The sequence below is a fragment of the Ostrinia furnacalis genome, unplaced genomic scaffold (genome assembly GCF_004193835.3).
Source record: "Ostrinia furnacalis isolate ACB-3 unplaced genomic scaffold, ASM419383v2 OfSCF1316, whole genome shotgun sequence".
Lineage (NCBI taxonomy): Eukaryota > Metazoa > Arthropoda > Insecta > Lepidoptera > Crambidae > Ostrinia > Ostrinia furnacalis.
In genome coordinates this window covers 17,158-42,211 of record NW_021131555.1, presented here as the reverse complement: position 1 = coordinate 42,211, position 25,054 = coordinate 17,158, and the positions used below count along the sequence as shown (strand labels likewise).

The 25,054-nt window shown below is 38.0% G+C and overlaps 2 protein-coding genes across 5 annotated transcripts; both read right to left on the bottom strand.

The window, feature by feature from the left end:
• Positions 1 to 5: 5 nt before the first annotated feature.
• On the bottom strand, positions 6 to 12,156 carry LOC114352306 (ankycorbin). Of its 4 annotated transcripts, XM_028303849.1 has the most exons (8): positions 11,885 to 12,156; positions 10,162 to 10,441; positions 6,762 to 6,895; positions 5,283 to 5,455; positions 4,744 to 5,009; positions 1,934 to 4,664; positions 1,440 to 1,834; positions 6 to 1,240 (listed from the first exon to the last, which is right to left on the bottom strand). In XM_028303849.1, exons 1-8 carry the CDS (start codon positions 12,119 to 12,121, stop codon positions 939 to 941), a joined length of 4,518 nt encoding a protein of 1,505 aa, XP_028159650.1. In that variant the 5' UTR covers positions 12,122 to 12,156; the 3' UTR covers positions 6 to 938. The 4 variants fall into 4 exon arrangements, with proteins under 4 accessions (XP_028159650.1, XP_028159651.1, XP_028159653.1 ...); XM_028303850.1 differs by lacking the exon at positions 11,885 to 12,156 and having other exon boundaries at positions 6,762 to 6,905; positions 10,162 to 10,304; XM_028303852.1 differs by lacking the exons at positions 10,162 to 10,441; positions 11,885 to 12,156 and adding an exon at positions 8,900 to 9,247 and having other exon boundaries at positions 6,762 to 6,905.
• A 7,314-nt stretch (positions 12,157 to 19,470) lies between these two features.
• On the bottom strand, positions 19,471 to 23,561 carry LOC114352307 (uncharacterized). Its single transcript, XM_028303853.1, has 3 exons — positions 23,233 to 23,561; positions 19,969 to 20,065; positions 19,471 to 19,848 (listed from the first exon to the last, which is right to left on the bottom strand). The coding sequence occupies exons 1-3, from the start codon at positions 23,356 to 23,358 to the stop codon at positions 19,490 to 19,492; spliced, it is 582 nt and encodes a 193-aa protein (XP_028159654.1). The 5' UTR covers positions 23,359 to 23,561; the 3' UTR covers positions 19,471 to 19,489.
• Between the last annotated feature and the right edge of the window lie 1,493 nt (positions 23,562 to 25,054).

Below are 25,054 nucleotides of genomic sequence, written 5' to 3'. Positions count from 1 at the left end.
CATTCTTATTTTCAAACTTTATTTTCGATCATCTACTTACACTGCTGAGTATTTTATTCAAACATTTTCAGTGCTAACAACAAGAGACAGAATACATAAAAATAATACTTTGTGCAATATCTTAGTAACGTTCAACAGGAAGACTACACAATTTATATTAGTTTATGTCGAAGATAGATACATAATATTTAATAAAACGGTCTTGGGTATTATCTAAGGTAATCTCAACTCCACCAAACGACAGATTCATACGCCCGTATTCACAAATATTACTATGAGGTCTCACATTACGCGTGGACGCACAGGGTAACACACAAACCAATCACAGAGCTCTATTCAACGCTGTGCGTTCGATTTCCTGCTTCACTTAAGCAAGCATCGTTTATGAATACGGGCGTTAGTCTCAAAGGGCGAATCCACGAAAAGTAGTTTTAGTTGTGAGAAGTTTAAAATTGGTCAATACACTTTAGCCCTTCTGTCGATGGGAACGGGATGGAAACAACCAACCAGTTCTTTGCTTTGATTTATAGACCTTTTATACTATATTACATTTAAAAAAATAAATATATCCTGCCGCAGGACTTGCTTATGGACGGCTTCTTTTCTCTCAGTCTAATCACATATTTTATTTATAATACATATCAACTTTGTGCATACCTAGTACCTTTGTAAATTAGAAGATCTGACTAAATTACAATCACATGAATATCCATTAAGTCGATAATAATACTTCACACGTTGTTCCGTCTGGCAGTGAGTAATAATTACGTATACGTATAAGTATTTACACAGTACCTCCGAAGTAGTTGTGTATTTTAATGAATAGCCAAAATAAATATGGAACAAGTAATTTCCTGTTTGGACAGCTGCAGGTTAAAACTCCAATAAAACATTTTTTCCTCTTATAGAACCAATTATTTTCCAGGAAATTCCTACAGTTAGCCACTTCTTACACCCTTCGAGTTCACTGTAGCATTGGGTGAAGCGTTGTCATTGTCCGATGGTGGCTCGGACCCTTTAACAGTAAACGTGACGTAATACCTCTTGTTCTTGTCCAATCGCTCTGCGGGCAAGGCTATCAGTTGCTTTTCGCTGCCATGGGATACTTCTAGCGTCACGTGGGCTTTGCCAGAACCTATCGGAGGCTTCGAATTAATTTTGGGCAAGAAACCTTTGGATTTGGTGCTTGGACCTGCTGTTGCTGGCTTTGGCATTGTATGATGGTCCCATTTGTAAGGTACTGAAAAAAATTTATAAATAACTGATTTTTCATTACAAGCAAAAGAATACGAATCTTCCACTATGCAATAACCATTATGTTACGCTGTAAGAAGCTGTTTTGAAGAAATAAATTGTGTAACAGTAATAAACATGCTTTACCAAAACGATATTTATAATATTAGACAGTATTCTGTTTCAGGAAAAATGAGATCACTCACAGTAAGCTGCACATGGTATGCCAGTATACGCATGAACGGCGTGGAAACATCGATGTGTCTTGCTGGTGCAAAGACACGGGTTGTCTGGAATAGCACTCATCTTGTACAGTTCGCTTTCACCATAGTCAAACTCTATAGGCCTCTCAGGCAAATTGTCTAAGTGCTTTTTACCACTTTTTTGTAGCTTCCTCAAACTGTCATACAGAAATTTCTCGAAACTGCTAAAAGAATAATCTGGGTTGTTATAAGGGCCAAGCCCGACACTAGCTAAGCTAGATTTATTATACTCATCGATTGCTCGTTTTACGAGTACAGATTCATTTGATTTGCCAGTTCTTATTTGTAACCGTTTGAGTTCAAGTAAATGCTGAAAAATCTTTCTCTCACAGTAGTATCTGTAACAAATAAACACGTTTCATCATTGCATATAATAATATTATTATCATAGGTAGGGAACTTATCTGTGTAAAATATATTATAACAAAATCATTTACCTCCTCATATTAGTTTGGATTCTTTGGGTAACAGATCTCATGTCTACGGCTCGTTTATCGCCTGGTTTCCGCACCGGGATTCTGCTATCAGACTTCCCTGAATATCTTCCACTTGCATTTCTTTGCTGATAGTAAGCAGCAAGACGAGGACTCATAATGCGTCGTTGTAATGCCCGAGGACTAGGCTCAAAACCAGAGTCCATTAATCCGCTAGATTCGTATCCTCGTTCAGAATTTTCACTTTTTGATCTTATCGTAGTTCGACTTTTAGTGCGCCCTTTTTTACGAAATCTCTTTCTCCGACCATTTGCCTCAGATTGACTGTAGATTTCATTATCACTAACACTAGGAACTCTTCCAAATGAACCATCACGAGCAATATCTCTTTCAAAAGTATCTTTTTCATCATCTATAGAACCGTCTTCAATTTTACTAGGTTTCTTCAGAATTCCTGTAGTAACTTCTGGCGCACTTGCAATATCAGAAAGCACTTTATAGCTTTCTGTTTCATAAATGCTACTTTTTCTACTACTTGCTTGACTATCTCTGGAAGACTTTCTAGTTCGTTTGGGTGATTCTGATAATGGTAAATTTATATTATACTCCTCTGAGCCATTTTCCATCATAACTTGTTGAACTGCACGCTCTTCTGGAGGTATTTGTCCATCAATGATTGTAACAAGGCCTTTGTCTACGCTTTGACTGATTTCAGTACTACTACCAGTAGTCGAAGCATACTCTTTGCGTTTATCTTCTGAACTTGCCATGTTGCTCTCGCTGCTGTCTTTTTGTGTTTCATCAGGTGCTAAGCTATCCATTCCTGGGACTAATACATTATGATCAACATATTCTCCCATCAAATGATCCGATTGCTTGTCGGAATCTTTACTTTCAAAGATTTCATCTTTATTAGCGAACGAAACGATCGGCGAACTACTTTTTTCTTGTGATTCTGTTTGTTCAATACTTGGAGCATCCAAACTAGTTTTCAGTTCACCGGACATATCTTTACTTTGCATCAAGGCTTCATCGGGGCCAGATAATACTTGAAATGATCTCTTGCGAATTCTTTCAGACGGTGAAGTGCTCAAGGAATCACTAGTTTTACCGTCATTACCACTCAAAGGAGTATGGTCAGTATGTTTACTTGAATCTTGGGATTCTTGTTGGGATTGTTCAGTTTTTAGAGAATTTTCACCTTCTTTAGAGCCTAGTGAAGTATTTAGATTATCCTCCTCTTGTTTACTACTTTCTTTGTTATCTAACAGAGCTTCTTCTTCTTTTTTATTAACCTCTTCCTCTTTGTCCTCTACCTTTACAACAGATGATGAAGCTTCATTACCTTGTTGTGCTTGATCAATCGAAACTGCAGTTGCCTCATTAACAACAGCTTCTTTAGCTGCTGTGGTATCCCCAGATTTTTCTTCAAGTGACTTTCTTTCTTCATTTAAATCTTTATGGGTTAGTGATAAATTTGAAGTTTCTATTGAAACATTATTAGATGAATCAACAGTCACTGTAAGTTCGGAACTACCATGTTGGCTAGACTCTCTTTCCATGTGTATTTGAGCTTCAGTTACAACCATATTGGTTTTTACAGAAAGTGTATCCGTTTCAGTTTCACTTTGAGTCTTGCTCTTCATAGCTTGGCTGTCATCTTTCGTTTGTTCTTGTTTCTCATCGGTAGTGGTAGTTTCTACAGGCATTGCGGCATTATCATGTTTTTCAAGACTTGCATCGACACTTTTATACTTGACTATATTAACACTTTGCTTTTCATCGTCGTGCTCAATGTGAATAGATGTCTTTTTACCTTTACGTTTTGTACTACGCCGTTCACTTGACTCTGAACTGCTACTTTCAGAAGAACTAGACCTTCTTTTACTTCTCTTACGATGTCGTTTTTGTTTTCTTTTTTCTGAATAACTTTCCGTTCCAGATGAATTTTCTGAATCTGACTTGTTTCGACGTTGTTTAACTTTATCATGACTTCTTGATGGTTCACTCCTTGATCTACTTTTTCTAGAGCTTCGTTTGTGCTTATGTCTGCTCACTTCCTTGCCATAGCCATCGATTTCACTATCATATCCATCGCTAAAACTTTTTTGACTTTCCACAAGTTTTTTTCGACGTCCATGATGCCTGTCTGAGTATTTGTGTTCTGATTTTCTTTTAGATTTTTTTCGATCTAGAGAAGATGAATCATCCGTAGATTCACTTTCGCTTCTATCTTTAAGGTAACGTCTCTCTGCAGCAGGACTTGATAGTTCTACTACCTCGCGTTTTTCTATTCTTATTCTATCTCGAACATCAATTTTAGTACTAGTAACTCGGCGCGTGGGTAGAGCTGTTATTGCAGCACCATCTATAACAATTTGAGTATTTGCTAACTTGGAAGCGGGCATGCCTCCATGCATTTGTAAATATTTGGCCGTCGATCTATGGCCGCGCGTCGTCGCACAGTCTAAAGGTGTCAACGGTTCATTTTTGGACGACCGTGCGACCGGATTGACCTCCGCGCCGCGATCAAACAATAGCCGGCACAGGTCGGCGTTATCAGTGGCTGCCGCTATATGCAAAGGTGTGCGTCCTTCATGGTTAGTTGCGTTAACCTGTGAAGGTCTGCCGTCTAGTAGCCATTTTACTAGTTCTCTACGGCCTGAAGCTACAGCCTCGTGTAATGGTAGGTCTCCTTTTGAGTTGCGGAGCCAGAGATTTGCGCCTCGTGCTCCTGTGAAGAAAGTTTTTTTACATAAGTAATGTGTTGTTTTTTTACGAGTATAAATATAGTGTTGTATGTAAAAGAGTACCTAATATCCGCACAGTCTCGATCTGGCCCTTAGCTGCTGCCGTGTGAGCCGGGCTGCGTCCGCGCCGGTCTTGGCGATGCGCGTCAGCGCCGTGCTGCAGCAGAGCAGAGGTTGCATCCGCGTGGCCTAGCGCGGCGGCATAGTGCAGCGGCGTGCAGCCGTGCGAATCAGCCACGTCTACTCGGGCGCCGCATAGCCCTACTAGCGTCTCAAGAGCTTCAGTGTGGCCGCGAGCCGCCGCGCAGTGTAAGGCTGTGAGACCGTCCCTGTAAAATTTAAAGTGCAGTCTTTAGCCTTTCAAGAGAGTTCACTTGGCAACGCCAAGTTGTAATATTGCAGCATTAACATCTACATAAAAGCTGATAGTACCTATCTAAATACCACGTCACATTCGGTCCTCGAATCTTTGTCCTACAAACCAAACCATCCATCCACTAAATACTGACTTGCAACTGTTATCAACGAACGTCGTCTAAAGGTGAGTCCAGACTGTTACATAATCTGGACGCACCTTAACATTCCACAATTTGTAAAGTCACCTGTCAGCATCGTCGACCTTGGCGCCAGCCTGGTGCAGCGCCAGGACAGCAGCGGCGGACCCGGCCGAAGCAGCCCACAGCAGCGGCGTGCGGCCGTCTGCATCCCGCACCTCTACGCTCGCGCCGCCTTCTTTTACCAAAGCTCGCAGCACCTCTAATGCTGCGCCTCGACTCTAAAGGAATATCAGTGCATTTACTAGAGCTCTAGATTAATTACTACGTATAGTACGTACTCCTTCAATTCTCATTACCTGGACATAGTAAGTATTTATATTTCTCATAGAAATATAAAATATAAAATATAAAAGAAAGTCGTGTTAGTTACTCGACTTATAACTCAAGAACGGCTGAACCGATTTAGCTGAAAATTGTCAGGGAGGTAGTTTAGAGCCAGGAGAAGGACATAGGATACTTTTTATCCCGTTATTTATTGCCATTAAGGCGGAACAAAGTTCGCCGGGTCAGCTAGTGTGTGTATAAAACTAAATAGGCGGCTTAGAGGTGGCCCAAGGGCCACCCCCGCCTCACCTTAACCTATTTTTCACTTTAAATCAAAACATTATGTTATAGGCATGATGGATAAGTAATATTATGCAAGAAACATTCCAAACTCATTATGCCAAATTATATTAATATATGATATCAAAACGTTCAAAAGTTTGACTGTACACGAGCACGTACACAAGATGTTGTTCTCTTTTAAGTAATTTGTTAGTACTAAGGTTGAATTATTAAATAATCACTGTTAAATGTGATTAATTCATCACTTTTACCGCGACTGTCGGTAATTATTCATAATAACCGGTTATTATTCATAATTTTCAATTTATCACATTAACCGTAACATATGTATTAACTTTATGCATTCAACGCGGAGGCGGATAATAACCAACGATAACAATTTCATTGATAAAATGCAGTAAAAGTGTCTGTGTAAGTGGTTACGTCCTACCTATGATTGTATAAGGGGGTTCCTTCCTACACATACGAGTACAACTAGTAGGTAAGTAAATTTTTCATGAAAAGTACCGGATAAAACCCTGTTTTTATCATGTGAGCGTTAATTATACTCAACTAGTAGGTACTTACTTTATATCTCGTTTTCCTTATCCTGATACACTACCCACGATTCTGATTGTGCCTGATGGATTGGATCGTATCGAATTTAATTAAAAGTTATTACGCTGATGAATAACTCTGGTTTATGTTATTTCAGTATGTATAAAACAAATCAAAAACAATCCTACAGATGACTGGATCTCCCTGTGGTTCTGACAGAGAAGAATAGAATCACTCCCGCTCTTCTCGTGGATGCCGTAAAAATCTGGCTAGCGTGGGAAGTGTTGATGGCTAAATCCTCCATTTGTCTCTGTTAAATTAGAGAGAGTTACGCTACTACAGTGAGCCCTACTTAACCTGATGATGATGACGATGACGACAGAATGAATGAAGCTATTTCTAATGAACTGGTAATCATACCTGGTGATCAGTGGCCGCCGGCGCTCCGCACATCTGCGCGGCGTAGTGCAGCGGGTACCCTCCGTGCTGGTCCGGCGTCGCCGGGTCCGCGCCTGCTGCTAACACCGCGCGTAGAGCCCCCACTTCCCCGCAAACTGAAACAATCTATGACTTCAGCTTATTGTGTCACGGCGGTATTATACCTCCCCCGCACAATGAACAAATAAACTTTTATTTCAGCCCTTCGTGTCACAGTGATGTTAGCTAGATGTAGCCCCAATATGATTGAGAGATGTAATTATTCAATGTCATAATGTTGCAGTCATAAATCGTTGCGATGAAGAAGAAGGTATCATTATACCGAGGTACAGTCGACAGCACATCAGACTAGGTAAAACTACTACTACTAGGTAAAACGACTAGCTAAAAATCGTTCTGTTGTTAACTTGAGGTCCATCTTGATGTGTCTGTACAAGATAATTGATGCTGTCTTCGTTACATGTAGGTACAACAAATTGTAATCGTAGACAGCTAGGTAAGTAATCTTGCCCAACCTCGCCCCAAGTTCTTGCATAAAACATTGACTCATCAGCTAGTCGCGGCCATTTGGCCTGACTATTCCTAATAAGTTAGTCCTAGATAGCCGGCCAGCCGGACAGTTCAAGGGCGGGACCTTCCTAGCCGCTCAATACCGGCGGACTCCCTCTCCGCCCTAAAATGCTACTTAGTGCCTCTCTGAGTCACTGCCCACCATCCCCCCTATTTCGAAGTCCATAACTTCAGAACTCTTATTGCGGCAATCAAATATCGTTTTACGATCCAATGGCTTACGTAGGTATAGTATTAGGACCATAACATTATTATCCAAAGCATATGTAACGGTAGACCTAATTCTGTGGTTTAGAGTTAGGTATAGGTACTCGTCCAAGCAAAATGACGCAAGCTATAACAATAAACCGCAAGCAATTATAGTACATATTGTATTTTTAAAACTTTTAACGACTTTCCTTAACTTGCTCGTAATGAGTAGACCAGGTGTATTATATTGTTTAGTTAATTGCATTTCTTATGAACCTAGCCACAGATTAGATCTGAAGATATGCAACACTAAATCATAATCTCTCATTTCATTAGTAGTTTTATGCCATAATAATAAGTTAGTGGTTTGGTCTATTAAAACTTTAAGTAGGTAGCGGTACATTTTGTAGCTTATTGTAACGCACGTTAGGTATGTGGCCTTCACATGTGGCAAGGTTTATTTTGGTCTCAGGAAAGCCGTTTGTCTCATGCAAGCTGGAAGGTGAAGGCCGCGCGTATGCAGACGGATGTCCGACAGGGTCTCCTCGAGGCTAAAGCGGAAGCCTGACCTCCGACCTCGGGGTATTATATCTGTCGCTGGCAGCAGAGATCATTTGATAACAATGGCGTTATCAACTACAGTGTCCATCAGCATACTTAGTGGCCAGCCAGAGCCAGAGCCACTATGATTACTGGATTTCAGGCTTTATAGCACATGTTATTACCTATTAACGACTACATACTTAAATGCATTTATCGTAAAGATGACAGTCCTGCGCTCTACATTATGAACTTCTTGGCCAAGCGATTAGTTACTAAGTAATAAAAGTGTGGTTCCAAAGCTTTTAGGACTTCCAATATGTCAACTGAGCATTAACTCCTGCAACGAGGAGGATGTATGAGGAGATTGACGCGCGAACAAGTAACTAATGGGTCGCGTGCGCGCCGCCCGTCAGCCGCGGCGATGCGCGATAACCGCCAAGGCAACACTACGCCACTGAGTGACACCGGTTAGATAACAGAATTACGGGCCATATAGACCTTCCGATGTGTCGGATCCGAACCCTCAGCCGTTTAATTGTGTATTTAAGCTTTGAAGCAAGTCGTTGAACTAAGACTGGGTTGCACCATCTTACTTTAACATTAACAAATTTCAAAAGTCTGATAAAGTCCATACTAAAAACACCTGATAAGGATTTAAGTTACTGTTAAAGTACGATGGTGCAACTCAGTCTAAGATGTTTAAACTTGGAAATACATAAGGTCCATCTCAAGGTATCAACAGCATGTAAGCAATAACCATGCGCGAAGGGGTAGGTAAAGTTATTGAGTCATGAATTTCATTAGTATTTTTGACCCACCTACTACGTGTAATGATGTCTTTGCTTTCTGTTTCCAGCCTTTTTCCGATGTGCTGATGATGTCATCTGACCCACACTGCCATGGTTAGCAATAATTTGATGATTCTCGGAATATAATAATGTAGAGTCTTATTGCTGGAATTTTAGAGTAAATATTTTACGCCAAATGTTTGTATGTACGCTGCAGCCATGTTTGCAAAGCTCGACAAGTTGACCCCGTCTCTATTACCACAATACAATGCGAAATCTTTCTCAGAACTGATATCATTATTTTTGATTGAGTAGAAAGGTCTGCAAGGCCCTTAACCGAACAGCTTACTATCGGGTCCTAATGCGCGCCCGACCGCAGACACAGATAGAGCCCTCCAGCCATTAATATGTTCTTGACTTAGCGTCATTAAGAGGCAAGAGCTGATAACTCAGCCGAACCGGTTCTGGGCATGCGGACGTTGATTCGAAGTCGTGCTTCATTAGAATCAGTGACGTCACGCTAATTCTAGTGGGGTTTACCCATTGATTTTCCTCGGCTATAAGTAAATTAGAAATATACCAATCAATGTGTTTGTGTATTTATTTAATAATAATTTTAACTTGGATGGAGGTCCAAAATCACCTGTAACATCGGGTTTTCCCTTAGCATGACGTGTGATTCATTTTAATTTATTCTTTATCTCGCTTCAAATAATTCATATTTTTAGGATTGTGACGATGAACTTAGCGAGGCTAGGATGTCCACTAGTAAAAGGTTGAATGTCCTCTTTAATATTCAGGATTGTAACTAGTGTTCGTCGCCAAAGTATTGATTGTATTTCACATAATGAACGTAGTCGTAAGTAGATTCTGTCTGAACTAGGCTGCTAGGTGTTATTGGAAATCTCTACCTATATTCTGTATATCGACCACATATGAAGTTGTAGGTGTGATAGAGTGGTGTTGATTTTACAATTTCAAGTAAGTAGGCAATGTGTAGGCCGATAAAGGCAATGCAGACTGATCATTTTTCGTACATATTGACATAAACTCGTATAAACTCGATGACTCCCAGAAGACTACACCAGGGGTTGTGAAACATCTGAATGAATAGAGAGTATATATCCTTCATTATGCACACAGACATAACATTAGTGTAGATTTGCTACAAATAATCATTAGTTTCTCTGCTGCAACTCCTGTGAAGCCAGGAGAGCCACCGATAAACAACTTAGCCACTGAAGACTGAACTTGTCCTGCTGAGTATGTAGATGGCTAGAACATAGTGATACCTGTAGCCCAGTGCACGACAGTATGGTGCTCATCGTCGCGCGCGTTGACATCAGCTCCAGCCGCCAGAAGCGTCTGCACCAGGGGCACGTTTCCGTGCACCACCGCCAGATGGAGCGGCGTGAGTCCGTCGGCATCGCGCGCATCCGCCAGCGCCGGCGCGGCCATCAGCACGCGGTCCGCGCACGCCGCGCGCGCCGCAGGGGACGCGCCCGCGCCGCTCGACGCGCAGTAGTGCAGCGCGCACCGCAAGCCGCGGTCACGTACCCGGACTGATGCGGGCTGGTGGCAAATCATTGCGAATGTTAATACTAAGTAGGTAAATATCAGGAGTACATATACATAGGTATGTATCTTGTAAGAGTCGTAAGGCTAAGGCGTGAAAAGTCCATGTTCACTGATTAACATGGAGCCAGAATTATATGTTTAATTCAAAATAGCTACGAAAAATTAACTGCATTGTGTCAAATTCTTTAACTCTGGGAGAGGTTTTTCACCAGGATATTTTACTTTTTTCTTCTAGCAGAATATTTTAGTCTAATCTCTGATGGCTTCGAGTTCTAGTGGTAAGAGAGTGATGGTAGATGTTTTGATTCGGTGGTCATAAGTTCGATTCTCGTGCATGTGAAGTTGTGAACACGGAAGACGTCCTCCTGGCAAGTTAACGGTTCGTGGCCGGTCCACTCGTATTAAGCTGCGCTATAGGTACTGCGAATAAAGTTTGACTCAGTTACTACATCCCACCACGACAGAAAGAATAAAATTTGCATTAAGTAAAAACGTATAAATAAATTCACCGTTATCCAGCTTTGTACCAAAAATAAAGAAGAAGACGAATGACTAACGGAAAATGAAACATGTATGAATGATGATTGCTAAGGCAACGTACGTCGACCCGCACTTATTGGATCGTAAATTATTAACAAGACAAACAGGTTGATACAGTAGGCAGACACGTGGTACTAGACAGGGGGCGTCGATTTAATCGTCACTACTCGCTCGTGGGAGCAGTTCCCCCGCTATTGTGTAGGCAGTCGATTCCACACCTATTGATTGGCTATTCCCCCTCTTTACTAATTCCAACACCCCTCATTCTCGGTGCATTTCTTCGAAAACATGTTACCTTTTCGGTGTTTTCGTTTTCAGTTCGGCATAAACGTAAATATGTATGCTCAACGTCTGAATTTCTATTTCAAATGGGAATTACTTACTGAAATGTTTTTCGTGATGTCTGAATTCGTGAAGGTAAGTACCTACGTGGAATCTATAAGTCTAAGGTAAAAATAAACGTAGGCTCAGTCACGAATCGACATGTCTCGAGCTTGGACGAATAAGGTCTCGAGTAATTGTTGTAAAAATATTGACGGAAACATTTCAGTGCAGCTCGCCGGCATTGAGTTGTTTACAAGCGCGCGTCTTCGGGCGGCGGCAACATCGCGTGCTTCGGTTCGCTCGCACTAAGCTTTTCTGATTTCATATTCTAACACCTTCCATAATAAGTAGTTAGTCATGCTATAAGTTAAAACCCTCATCTACTCCGAAATTTTATCGACTAAGCCGTGTGTTTCATGAAAATGTGGGTGATTATTGTACATGTTTTACTGGTTGTACTTGTGATAGAGTGGCTTTGATTGATAACTATCTCATGCCAAAGTTCTCGTTATGCTCTAAATGGTTCAGCTAACGGAACATCACAATGATTTGGAGTGATGACGATGAACTCACGTCCTTATTGAGATTGTCGACAACGGCCTTGTAGTCAGCCTGCTGGCAGGCGTACATGAGAGGCGTGCAGCCCTGTGGGAGCGGAGCGCTGGCATCACCTCCCTTTTTGGAGCCCTCCACCTTCTCCCGCTTGATCTTAGTGCTCTTGTCGACCAGGTCGCCCTTGCGGCGGCTCTTGGGCTTCTTGAGGATGCTCGGGATGGGCTCGCCCCGGCCGCTGGCGGCGCGCTTGTCCATAACAGATAGTGTTAGAGTGAGGGTGGCATGTGTGAGGCCGAGCTCGAGCGCCGCTGGCGAGCTCGACGGGCGAGCGGGCGCGGAGGGCGCGAAGCTCCGACTGGCCTCGCCGCGCTGCCCGCTCGGACAGAGGCGGCGCTGGGCGGAGGGCGACACGCAACGCCCGCCCGCCCTACACTACACATAATCTATTACCTCAGTGCACAAAAGCAGGTCACCGTTTCGTTTATTCTTATGGCAAAATTTGATTGTGTTCTAATGTATTGTTGACATCGTTGAATGCTCAATGATATAAATAGACGTAGGGCCGCGTAACAGGAAGGTTATTTGGTTGTTAGATTTGCGATATTCACGGTGTTTCCTATTGTCCAACGGTTTAATGAACAATTGGTATGAGGAAAACGTAAGAGTTCATTAAAGTAATCAGTGTATAGTAATGTCAACTGCCTTAAAAGCATTAAGTGATGTCCAAAAAGAAACAATCCAATCGATATTTTAAATTAATAGAATGATTATAACCTTTCTACTGTAGCATAAAATTAAAGAAATTCTCCTTACAAGGAATCATTAGAGTTAACCTTGAAATGGACAAATCTATGTACAAAGTTATGTTGTAAGCGTGCTCTCCCCGCCATTAGTCATCACAACACTCAGACCGTAACGCCATGCGATCATGAAATGTCAAGAGTTGGCCGAAGTCACTCGTGTTTTTGGTTGTTCAAGGTGACCAATATACGAAGAGCTGTTGACTGCTGGGATTCATGTGTAGATATCTGATTTATGGGGATCGTGTTCGGCTGGCAGCACATTAATATGGCCGCTATTAGACGGTGGTTAGGCAAGGGTTGGGGCCGCAGTTTGGGCACCGCTACGTGTTGGGGGCGCGTGACGTCAGCCGCGCCACCCTGTCCTACCACTGATTGTAATCACACTAACATAATAAAAGTCGGTAGAAACTTACAGATGAGTAGACCGTGATTCAATCGTAATCGTGACCAAACTTATAAAGAAAGAAACGCCAACGCTTTAATTTGGTTTTAACTTTACGGCGAATCGCTCGATTTGTCTAGCGATTAGTAACTTAAGTATGACGTTATGATATAAACAAATGTGTATAAAAATAAACTCATATCCCTGAAATTAACAAGCTTTTCAAAAACAATAACTAGAGCCCATGTTACACCATTGCCTAATATTACGTAGTACCTACCTGAATTGCATGCATTAAATATTCAAAATAAAAAAAAGTGGTAGGTCAAATGCGATTTGATTACGAGACTGGTTTTGAAACTTTAAATAAATAAAATAAAAAATAAAAATTCATTTATTTCCAAAAATACTTGTATACAGACAGAGTTAAGTATTACCGAGTCTTCCTGGTAAGTAGTCAAAGACACTTGTATTGGGAATAACTCGCTACTTCCCATTTGGATAGCTAATTAAGTCAAGTAGTATTAGTTCACTAAGTAAGTATTTACTTTGGTATTAAGACAAGATTTCTTTTAATAATTTTACAAACAATACGAGCTTTTCCTCCCGAAAAAAATGAGTGAAAAAGAGAAATAGGTATACGAGAAATATTTGATGCATGAGTTGCGTTAGAATAAACTCAGTGAGCAATTTGAGTCATTCAGAAAATTGAAATTAAAACTGAATTGTTTCCACTCTTCTATAAATAGGAAAGCAATCAGTTTTTGGAGAATTTATCTTCATAAATCACTTGTAACATCATCATTGTAGTTTTAAAATTGAAAACTTCAGAATATACATCTATCTATGAGTAACTCTACAATTTTGCGCATTATTTCCTAAATCGGCTTGCATAATAGATAGCCTTCGACGTTAAATTCGGTGAGCACTTTACTTACACAATATTTTATGACTTATAAAATAATATTTATGTATAACTTCTATGTAATTAAGTTAATGCTTGTTAAACGAGCAAATGGAATTGTTTCGTACTAAATATTTAACATACTATTTGTGTTTAGGCGTTGCGTGCCGCACATTCGCATTGGCCCACTTGAGAAATTAAAGGAGCCCTTTCTCGTGCCTTACCGTTGTTCCTTGATCTGAAGCAAATCTGACCTACTGCCCTAGATTTATTGAGGGTAACAAATTATACAAATTTTCAATTTTCCTTCAGCGATTCTGTACTTAAATGTTCAAATGCAATCTGACCATGATCTGCGGTCAAAACTATTACAAGTGTGATTTTCTGACGATTTTATACTTTTAGTAGTGGTCTCCGATTCAGTCTATTTATCTCCCTCCAAAAGAGCCTAATTTTCAGTGCTTGAAATCATAAAGTGGCGCTGACTCACAGCATTTATTTAATATCTTGACGACAGGTTTGCCAATGTCGCTGCAGCTTAGAGTCTCACCCAATTTCATGTGAATAAAAAAAGTAATTAAGAATTATTTTAAGTTTTCATATAATTCTAGATACTGGTACTGTTTACATTGTAGAGTCAATTAGTGGAATACTGCGTTCTCTTACCCCGAATGACTCAGATAGCTGAATTTAGTATGAAAATTTTTGCAAACAAAAATGGACATGTGGCACATAGGACTCAGCTGTCCGTTTGTGGAGTACCTATAGATGAAGTAAATCACGAGAACATTAGCGTGCAAGCATTTTAAAGCTCGCCCAAGACGGCGCATAACCACGCGATATCTTCACTTAGTTCACTTCACTCTAGCTTTACAAATTAGTTATCACAAATATGAAGTCACAAAGAAGTGACATTGACCAATTTATAAAGCCCAAAACGATAATATTTGTATCCTTTAAGAAAAAATAAGGATTCTGCAGCAGATATTATTTCTGCGTCTTCCTGTCTAGGTTAGGTAGGTACAACAAGGATTTTCGAAACGTACTAGCTAAAGCAGAGTTTTAAATGACAATCGATTTGTGAAATTACATTTATATTATTTTAAACCCTTAATATTGGTCTTTAAAGTAAACACTCTTCTGACTTCATACTAGTTATTTATTCAGTGGTCCGGTATTTATTTTCCAATAATCAGGATGATGCAAGCGAGTTTCTAAAAGTGAATAAACCTAGGTAACCCGCGTCGAGAATGTCATCCGTGTTTTGTCATAATTATTATTTAAATGAATGACTTACGAGTATTATGACTTCCGTTATTTTACAGTATACCTTAGTTATTTCCTGTAAACATCAATGCTTTACCCGAGTAAAGAAATTACTGTACAAAACAAACGATAAACGTACCTTAGTAACGTATAATCGAACCTGCGTTCATCTCGATATTGAATTTTTAGTAAGACACTTAGAAAGTTTGGCTTATTCCACTATTGACAATAATCCCCGTTAGAAATAAAATCCTAATAAGTATAACGGGGATTAATAATCCCCATTATAAGCTCCAAATGCTCCAATTGGCATTAACGGGGATTGTCATCGGAATAGTGGAAAGCCTTTTAGGCGACTGGCTAGGCTGGCTTTATAAAGGGTATAAAGGGCTTATAAAGTGGCTTTGTGATGATAGCTTAAGCATTATTTAACTACGCAACTATTTTAATAAATTTAAAGTTTACAAACACATTTAACTTACAGGACAGGGAGAAGTTGTTAGACACTTTACAACTTGTCCAGTTAAAAATGTGAAGCGTGGACGAAGTTGTTTTGAACTTTCGCTAATGATGTTTAAAATGCAGAAAATGGGTTAGTTCCAGCGCTGCTGTTTTCTAATATATTTTATGGAAAGTAAAGCGCGTAATTTATGTGCAAAGTAGGCCGTGTATCGACCTAGTTCCGACGATATTTACTCCCACCGCGTCCACGTCAAGATTTGACACGTCATGGCTCAAGCTCTGACCGTCCAACCTCGTGCCGCGTGAAAAAATCTAAGAAACACCTTCTTTTCCACGAGGTAGCCTGTAAGGTGAGTGAATGCTACAGAGATACTTCGCCAACCAGTATTTTAAGAATATTGCCTTTTGGAAGACAGCTTGATCTTTCAAAAAATAAACTGCATTCCTTACTGAAATAAACTATTGAGTTCTGTAGGAATTTAACCACTAGGCTAGGTGCCTAGAAGTTGCAGACGATGCCTTCAGGAGACATGTTAAAAGTTGCCAGTTGCCTCTAGGATTCGTTCGCGTCCCCCCTCAGACATTGGTTTGCTAGGCCATCACCACAATTATTAGTGAGGAATAGCCTACTGCCAAGCAACCTACCTCGTCTCTAGGCAAAGATGCAATTTTTCTAATTAAATATTCAGTGGGTGGGTCTTAGATTTCGTTCGAAAACATTTGCTGAATGTTTTGAATTTCTATCAATATTCAATTCAAAGAAGTTCATGGTAATTTGAACCAAATGGTAGCAGTACAAAAATAAAGGAGCCCATTTAAGTTATGAGGGGCTCATTTATCTCTTTGTAGGTACCTTCTACTTACTTACTTTACAGAAAATGATGGATAGCTAAGTAGGCACGCAATAATAAATCAACTTCTTTTTAGTACTAACTATTTATATCTTACCATAAATTAATCTTTGGGGCTTAACAGTTTACGAGGATTTTTCCTGTTTGATTTCAATTGAAATGTGTACGCAGTTATTGTACCTTATCTACATATTGTCATCATAAATTACCCATGCTAATTACTGAGAATTCTCTAATGGATATCTAATGAATGAAAATAAGGACTTTTCCTACAACTTACCTATCTTACCAGCAGTGTCTGTGTTACCTTTGTTTTTAGGTAGGTACCTACTATAATCTGAATTTTACAGAATACTAATGCCCATTTTCACCATCAATCCTTAAAAAATACTTTTTAAGTGACCCCTATGGTAACACTTAACAGGAGTTTTGTTTTCACAGGGGTCACTTTTTTAAAAAAATAGGGAATAATGGTGATACGGACATAAGTATATTATGTAGTGCGTCGTACCTACCTTCATGTAATATTTCGTTACGAATGATTTCAATTGATTTGATTGATTGAATGATTTCATTAAACCAAAACAATTATACAACGATGGATGTCAAAGAGCATTAACTACTAATTTTAAGATAATGCGAGTCATTGGCCAAGTGATAAGCACACATACCCATAGGTACACATTGAATTTTAAATTCTTGGATAGAGTTCTATTTCACTTGAACAAAAGACAACATCGTACGAATCTCAGAACTTTACAATTTTAATTGTTTTCAAAAGAAATGGCGTGGCGCTCAACATTATTACACTACACACGTTTATATTTCGTATTATTTTCACCGTATTTAACGGTTCTTCTTTTAATGAGCATTTTATAAGTCAAGCTTAAAAAGCGAGTTAACCTGGATTTGTCAAGAAACCCAGAATATAAGTCATAAATCTTGGAAATCTGGAGTAAGATTGCGGTCAGCAGCCATGCGGGCGAAGCGGGTAAAGTGGCGAAGGTCGAACTAATCAGCTTCGGTAACTGTTGGTGGTGGTCAGGGCGCGAATCTGGGTCAGTGATTGATCGCGATAAGGGCAAGCTCGCGCCCGATTACTTATATGTAAATTAAACGATCAGCCGGCCGTCGCTATAACTCACGTAGCCAGCCGGTTTTTATGATTATAAAACGTCGCTTATGGTTAGCGGTAAAACGGCCCAGCACCGAAATGCAGGTCGAGTCCAACGACCAACTTTTAACAATCGATGTTTAGGAATTAGTCAAATAGGAGCATACTAATTTAGGTCGTTATGCGAAATTTCAAAGTTAAAAAAAAGTGCCATGCTGTTAAAAACATACTTTTAAAATAATAACTTAATACCTACTTCATAAAATTCTGCATTTTTTTACTTTAGGATAGAGTTTCTTCTTACTTTAGACGTCAATAACTTGATCAAGTTAAAATATTACATAGCCATTACATTTCAAAAGTAGGTAACTAACTATAGCTTATTTCTGCGAATCGGTAAAATTGCATCCAACTTTATTACTCACCGAAATTAATTATCATAATAAGTCCACTTTTACGTCACTATGCACTTAATAGTTTTATTTTTTTAAATATTTATTATGTTAACACTTTCACATCCTATCTCATAAGCAGTTCGTTACCAAACTATCAACTAGAACTGCGCTATATTTTTTATAAATTAAATTCGTCACTAAAATCGAATTTAGACGTGTGGACAACTCCATATCCGATCAACTAATTGGTAAATAAACGCCAGTGACAGGTGCAGGCACAAAAGTTGCCATGGTTACCGTGTCGGACGCGAATACCGTTTCCATAGTTCAAGCATCAACCCCTCGGTAAGCCGTAATAATCGTTAAATTACTTTTATTTTTGGGTAGGCATGAGTCGGTTTAATCAATTGATTAGCTGTAGGCACCACCAAATGACCGAAGGTGTTGTCAATTTATGAATAAAATATGTTACAAAAGTTTTGGTCGTTATGTTCAGGCCTAGGTATACAGACCGCGAATTGCGTATAAAATTTATTTATTTATTTATTTACATACACACACATTGACTATTGTTACAGGCTAACCCAATATAATAGTATTTATGTCTTACACTTAAAAGTAATGTACAGTGGCGGACTTAAGCCGGGTGGCATTCTCTACCAGTCTTCTTCTTCTTCAGTTTAATTAAGACCCGGTTTTACTTCTGACATATTTTTCTCTGGACCTAAGTATTCTGAGACCAAACATTAAGTAATCTACTCAAGAATAGACTCAAGTTTAACTTTGACCGTAACTATAATGATAACCGGTGTTTTTTGTATGAAGTTTAAGAGATTTTTCTACGCTTGTTATTGTTAAAGTAGGGTTGCACGACCCTTTATTAAGCTTCTGAATTAGGTAGATTCAAGTAAGAAACTTCCATTCCATCACATAACTCGCTCAGTAAAAAAAAAGTAAACATTGCATTTTGTTCGTCATTATTATTATGGTAATAGTGTTCTGCTGCCACTAGACAATTATGCGGGCCGTGCTGATAATGCGGCAGCGCCTATGTGAGCCCATTTTCTTAGCCGTTTTTATGGTAATAAAATTGTTTTCATTGATAAACTTTTCCTTCTTTACTTAATTTTATGACTTCTTATTTTTCTATCTAACATTGTGAAGTATCAGCAGGTTAAAACAGTATTTAAATAATGGTAGAGTCCTAGAAAGTCTGCCCAAAGTGCTTTTTCATCCATAAGTAGTCACATAGTGGGAGGCAACGCAACGGTGGAAGGTACTTGTATGACTTAGGCTGAGTTGCATCACCTAACTTTGATATCGTCAACCGGTGTTTTTGTATGGAGTTTGACAGATTTTTGACGTTTGTTAAAGTTAAAGTAATATATTGGTGCAACCCAGCCTAAATTATTAAAAAATAGACGTAGTCCAGCTAATTAATAAAATTTATTTATCACATTTGCCAGTGACTCTCAATTTAGATCCTGGATTGCACGCTTTCTGCACCGGCACTGGTCGATCCTCGCCGAATCTCGATTCCACATTTAATATGACGCAGTTGACTTCTAATGTGGTAGCGTTCACACCCACTGCTGCCATGATCGGGTACAGGTGGGTGCATGCGTTTATGGAGCCCAGACGCTCGCATTGGTTGCCCCAGTAGACGTATTGGTCCACGTTACATGGGTTCTTCGAGCACACCGGAACGACTGAGTCTTTCGGCAGGATCAGGTACTCCCCAAGCGCGCATGGACCGCGTTGAAAAGCACCCCAGCATTGATCTGTCGGTGGGTGGTATATGTATGCTGTAAGAAACGGAGGTTTCTATTATTTATCCAATCGCTTAATACGAGAGTCATAATAATTCAAGTACGATTAGATTACATTTAACATTAGATGTAGATTTAACATCAAAATGCCAATACCTGGTCTACAATCACAAATCCAGTCGTCTTTTTGATCGCCTGGGTAGTATAGTTCATTGACTGCACAAGTGGAGGGCATATACACAGGTTGTCGATTCTGTAAAGAAAACATGATTTCTTAAAGGGTAAGGGTAAGTAGTTAGTAATTTGTTAAACCACAATTTAGTTCACCGGCGATAGGACTCGAACTACCGACCCTGGCATCTGAAATCGGCAGCCCAAAAAACGACAGTGACTATTATCGCCATATTATCTCTAAAAGTTAGCATGTACTTACCTACCTACCTACTTTTTTCTTCTAAACGTAAATATTCATTAAATATACATATCGATACCTCTGGGCTCAAAGGTCGTAAAGGACAAAATACCGAAAATGAGTTATTTATACAGTTTTACTCAGAATTTCATTCTCTATCGATCTGTATATTTAGTTTGTCGAAAATCCCAAAAAAAGTGCCTTTACGACCCATCATTTTTGATAAGCTAAACAGAATTCGTCGTGAAAATTGGGATGTAAATAACATTTGATTTTTTAGTATAGTTACTATGGTAGTAAAGAACAAGTAAACACACATTTTTGGGCGTATAACCTAACATTTCATACCAAAGTTTAAATAATTTGTCCTTTACGCCCTTAGATTATCTAAACAAATATTTTAAAAATCTACAAAGAGAGGATATTAAAATAACTGAAAAGGTAAATTTATTAGATGTTTCTTATTGTATTTAAGTATGTGCGTTTGGAACAAACGAAAGAAATAAAAAATCATCAAAAATATGTAATAAAACTATTTTAGAGTGTAACATTTATGTGATTTGTACATATAAAATGATGACATCTACCCACATCGGGTAAAGTAATGTTGCTTTTTATTATTTCTCATATTTGAAGAAACTAGGTATTTGTCAGGGAAAAAGATAATTTTAAAAGATGATTTAAGAAAATGAAAACATGCTATAAAATAACGTATTACCTAATTAAGGTAGGATAGTCATCATAAAAATTGAAAAAATGAAAAAGTTACATTTGTTAAGAATATTATGAAAAAAAAGTCACCTTACTGTAGTACCTCAACGGCCGGTTCACGCATGTCTCCGTTTTACTGTTTCGTTTTATCGTGTACGTTTTTTTTTCGTCAAGTACAATAACATAAAACGGAACAGTAAAACGGAGACATGTGTGAACCGGCCGTAAGGTGTCATTATTTTGTATGCACATTGCACAAATCACAAAAATGCTACATTTTACAATTGTTTTTAATGATTTCCTAGTAATTTTGACTAACGCCCTCGGTCAAAACCACTTTTGAGTTTTGACTGTAATAATTATAATAAATAAGTATAGTTTCTAAAGTTATTTGGATCAGCTAATAAAATATAACTAGCAGGAAAAATATTTACACAACATGGGAAAATATAGTGTCAGTTGAGACTTCAATCTACTAAAAAGCGTGAATGCACTTTTTTTCGAAGTTATATTTTTATACTACAAAATAATTGGCTTTTAAAAACGGTATTATGTAGGAGTAAAGTAAGTGGATGTACTTTACTGGAATGAAAAACTTCCTACTTGTAATCTTACTTACTTAACCTTTCTACTTTTGTACCAAGTACAATAACATAATTTCTAGCTACTATGAATAATAATGTTTAATCTATTTAGAATTTAGAATAACTAGTTTGGTTTTCCTTTGTCCTTAATAATTCTATCCTATCTGCATTATCATAAGGTCAACTGGTTCACAGACTGCCCTATGGAATTAAGTCCGCCATTTGTAGTTTTTCGAAAAATTAATAATGATGAAATAAATAAATAAAATCAAATTGGTTTCGGCTTTTCGTAAAAAGTAGACATTTAAGAAGTTTTATTTAAAAGCGTCATAATATTTATTTTCTAAATTCGCTCTTATATCGGAAATGGTATCTTCCAGTTCGAAGATATCAAAACTTCTGCTTAAATAGTTTCTAAAATTGTGTGCATTAAATTATGAAGCTACGAAAAATCATTTTATTTCATTAAAAACAAACATAATTCATTTAAATATGTGAAGAAATGGTATATTACATATCAAATACCATAAAACATTAAATATTTAAGCTAAATTATCAATTTTTCCTTGCATAATACCTTACCTGGATGTTCCGTTTACGACCTGTGAAAACCTATAAAACTATGTAAATTGTCATTTATTACCTTGGTTTTGTAGTTTTGTAAAATAAAAATAGACTTACGTCCTGAGCAACTTGCCTAGGACGAATATTTGAGGGGCGTAAAGGTCTTTTTAATGTAATTTTGAGGGCGTAAAGGAAATCTATCTCAGTAAATACAGCTCTAGTCCAATTTTTCAATACCTCTTCGGAAAATGCTGTAAATTCTTAGCACTTTCTTCTTAGGTCATATTTTAATAGCTCGAAAAACAAAAAAGTTACTGTCGAATAAAAAAATAAAAAATCGTTTTTTGCTTCTCCTGAAAAGTCGTACTTTGTCCTTTACGACCTTTGAGCCCAGAGGTATCGTTAGTTCAGATCACCATTTATAACGGTTTGCACTTATTATTTATCATTCTTGGACCAATGATTTATATCCTTGTGTTTCATAAAAAAATATAGACATGGTAATTAAGTACAAATTACGAATTAGACGTGGATAATTGATTTTTGTTTGCATTTTTTGTTACCATCGGAAATTATTGTGGACTTGTGTGATTGTAATTACGTTTTTTTCACTACACAATTGAATGATATTCAGGATGTTTTGTTAGGTGTCAGGGCGGTACCCAAATAATGATCAACTAAGTCCTACTTTGTTTTCTTTTCAGCAGGATCGTAACTTAAAAGTTACGAGTAGGTAAGTTTAGAGAGTCTAGGTAAGTATAACATGACCTTCCGTATATTTTTTATCAATTATGAACTTTGATCTCCACTAAACTTACTACTACGTAAGTGATTATATCAACTTTTCTTTACGATAACCAACCCCTACCAACGATAGTGTAAACTAAACTTCAATTACTTTCTTAGTAGGTATACAAATATTCCTGTTTCAATAGCTTTATTAATTAAGGCGTAAGTAGGTAAGAAGAATTGCACCTGGAAACTCGTTACATATTTAGGTACATACTTAGTACTTAGTTCTATTGGAAGTTGTAATTCTTAACTAAGTACGTAAATAGTACCTAACTTTGATTGCTATTTCTCAGCGTTAAAGGGTTTGTTCAAAATAAGTGCTAACACTAATAAAAATAAAATAAAATCTGAACTTACATCTTTGTTCTTTGAATATATATCTTCGTCTACCTCAGGAAAGCCAATCGAGGTTTTTGTGTCATTATTTTGTGCGGTTGCAGCGGCCAACAGGCATCCGATAAAAACACTAATTATGTATTGCATTATGAACTTAATGTCACTGTCTAAAGCTAACTATTATACACAAGAATTTGCTAATTTGAATAATAATTCACAGTCACAGGAGACTTTTTAAATAATATTTATACGTCGACTAGTTGAATCAATATAAACATGGTGCACGAGTGTGTAATTACGGATCTTGAGGCAAACTAGTGAGCGCTCCTCCGATTATGTAGAAATAACCGCACGACGTCATCCTCACAATATTAAAAACAAGTTTATGATAAAAATGAGTGGGTAAACCAAACCTCACGCGTATCCTCTGCATATTAAGTTGTTTTGGTTATTTCGCACATTGAACTAAAGAGAAAGCGGTGGACATCATTGTATCATACTTTCATTTTTTATTGCACACACCGTAAGGAATTTAAGCTATAAAATTCTATAATAATAAAAAAAAACTATAGATTTTGCAATAAAATAGAACCTACAATAATTGTAGTATTCAATGTTTGTGAGCCCATATTTTACGATATACGGATTCAGTGGTATCTATTTAAAAATGTAGTAAAGAACTAAAAAAGAACGGAACAGTCCATAAATAAATCAATTGATTCGCATTCACAGAAGCTATGTGGGTGGTAAATTATTATCTAACAAACAAAAAAGTTTTGGACCGGGAATCGAACCCAGAACCTCCCTCGTTACCTTCAGTTTAAAAAAAGTATTTTAAGACGTCTGTGACCTACGCTTTTTTCCCATTAGAAAAGGACAATGACCAAAAATGTATGGAGTGTGGTCCAAATGTCCACCACTAACGAGACCTATGTAGTAAAATAGTCTACTAAATACTGATTCATTATAACCAAACCGCAATCAAAAATATGCTGTCAGTAAAAAGTTATGACTGAATGAAAAGTCATGTTTTTCCATTGAGTTATAATGTATACGTAGTAATATTACTTCAATGTGTTTTTCACCTTTTCATCCGAAAAATGTTCTTGATATCATGCTATCCATCGCACATTTTGGACTAATCTATGCATAATTATGTCATGTCGCTTATCATCTCGCATGCCGTGTTAGGTTCTCGCTAAAAGAAAAAAAAAATAAGCTCAGAAGAAAGACAACAATATTGGAATACTTGGAATAATGCGAAAGGGGTAAAATAGTCTTTTTTCCAACTGGTGCGGGGTTATAGATGAATTATATTATATACTAGCTGTGCCTACGACTTTGTACGCGTGAAAATAGTTTGAATAATATTTCCCATTTTTCCAACATTTGTCTTTACTGCTCCACCCCTATTGGATGTAGGGTGATGTTATATAATCTAAAACCATCCTTGATAAATGGGCTATTATCCATAACAAAAATAATTTTTCAAATCGGACCAGTAGTTCCTGAGATTAGCGCGTAAACCACTACAATTTTTCAAACAGTCATAACTTTTTACTGACAGCTTATTTTTTTTTCATCCCATACTGAAAGTTAATTCTATTTAATTGACTATAAGCCAATATAGGTCTCATTAGTGGTGGACATTTGGACCACTTTTGGTCATTGTCCTTTCTAGTGTATCCTATCTAGCAGCAGGTCATTCTACAACCAAATCGTATACTCTCATTATTGCAGTTGGGTAAACAGCGGAATATCTCTTACCATGCTCCTACAATATATTTGTGAAGTTGATACTCTCACGAAAAATCTACTGAACGGATTTTGATGAAACTTAAGT

Bases quoted from the DNA above. Each gene is read 5' to 3' on its own strand.
- LOC114352306 (XM_028303849.1), bottom strand. From the start codon at position 12,121: ATGGACAAGCGCGCCGCCAGCGGCCGGGGCGAGCCCATCCCGAGCATC. The intron at 6,896-10,161 runs GTATCACTATGT...AGATTGTTTCAG, and splicing joins TGTCGTGCACTGGGCTACAG to TTTGCGGGGAAGTGGGGGCT. The intron at 5,010-5,282 runs GTGACTTTACAA...TAAATTTTACAG, and splicing joins AAGGTCGACGATGCTGACAG to GGACGGTCTCACAGCCTTAC.
- LOC114352307 (XM_028303853.1), bottom strand. From the start codon at position 23,358: ATGCAATACATAATTAGTGTTTTTATCGGATGCCTGTTGGCCGCTGCA. The intron at 20,066-23,232 runs GTAAGTTCAGAT...TTTTCTTTACAG, and splicing joins TATATTCAAAGAACAAAGAT to AATCGACAACCTGTGTATAT. The intron at 19,849-19,968 runs GTATTGGCATTT...CGTTTCTTACAG, and splicing joins GATTTGTGATTGTAGACCAG to CATACATATACCACCCACCG.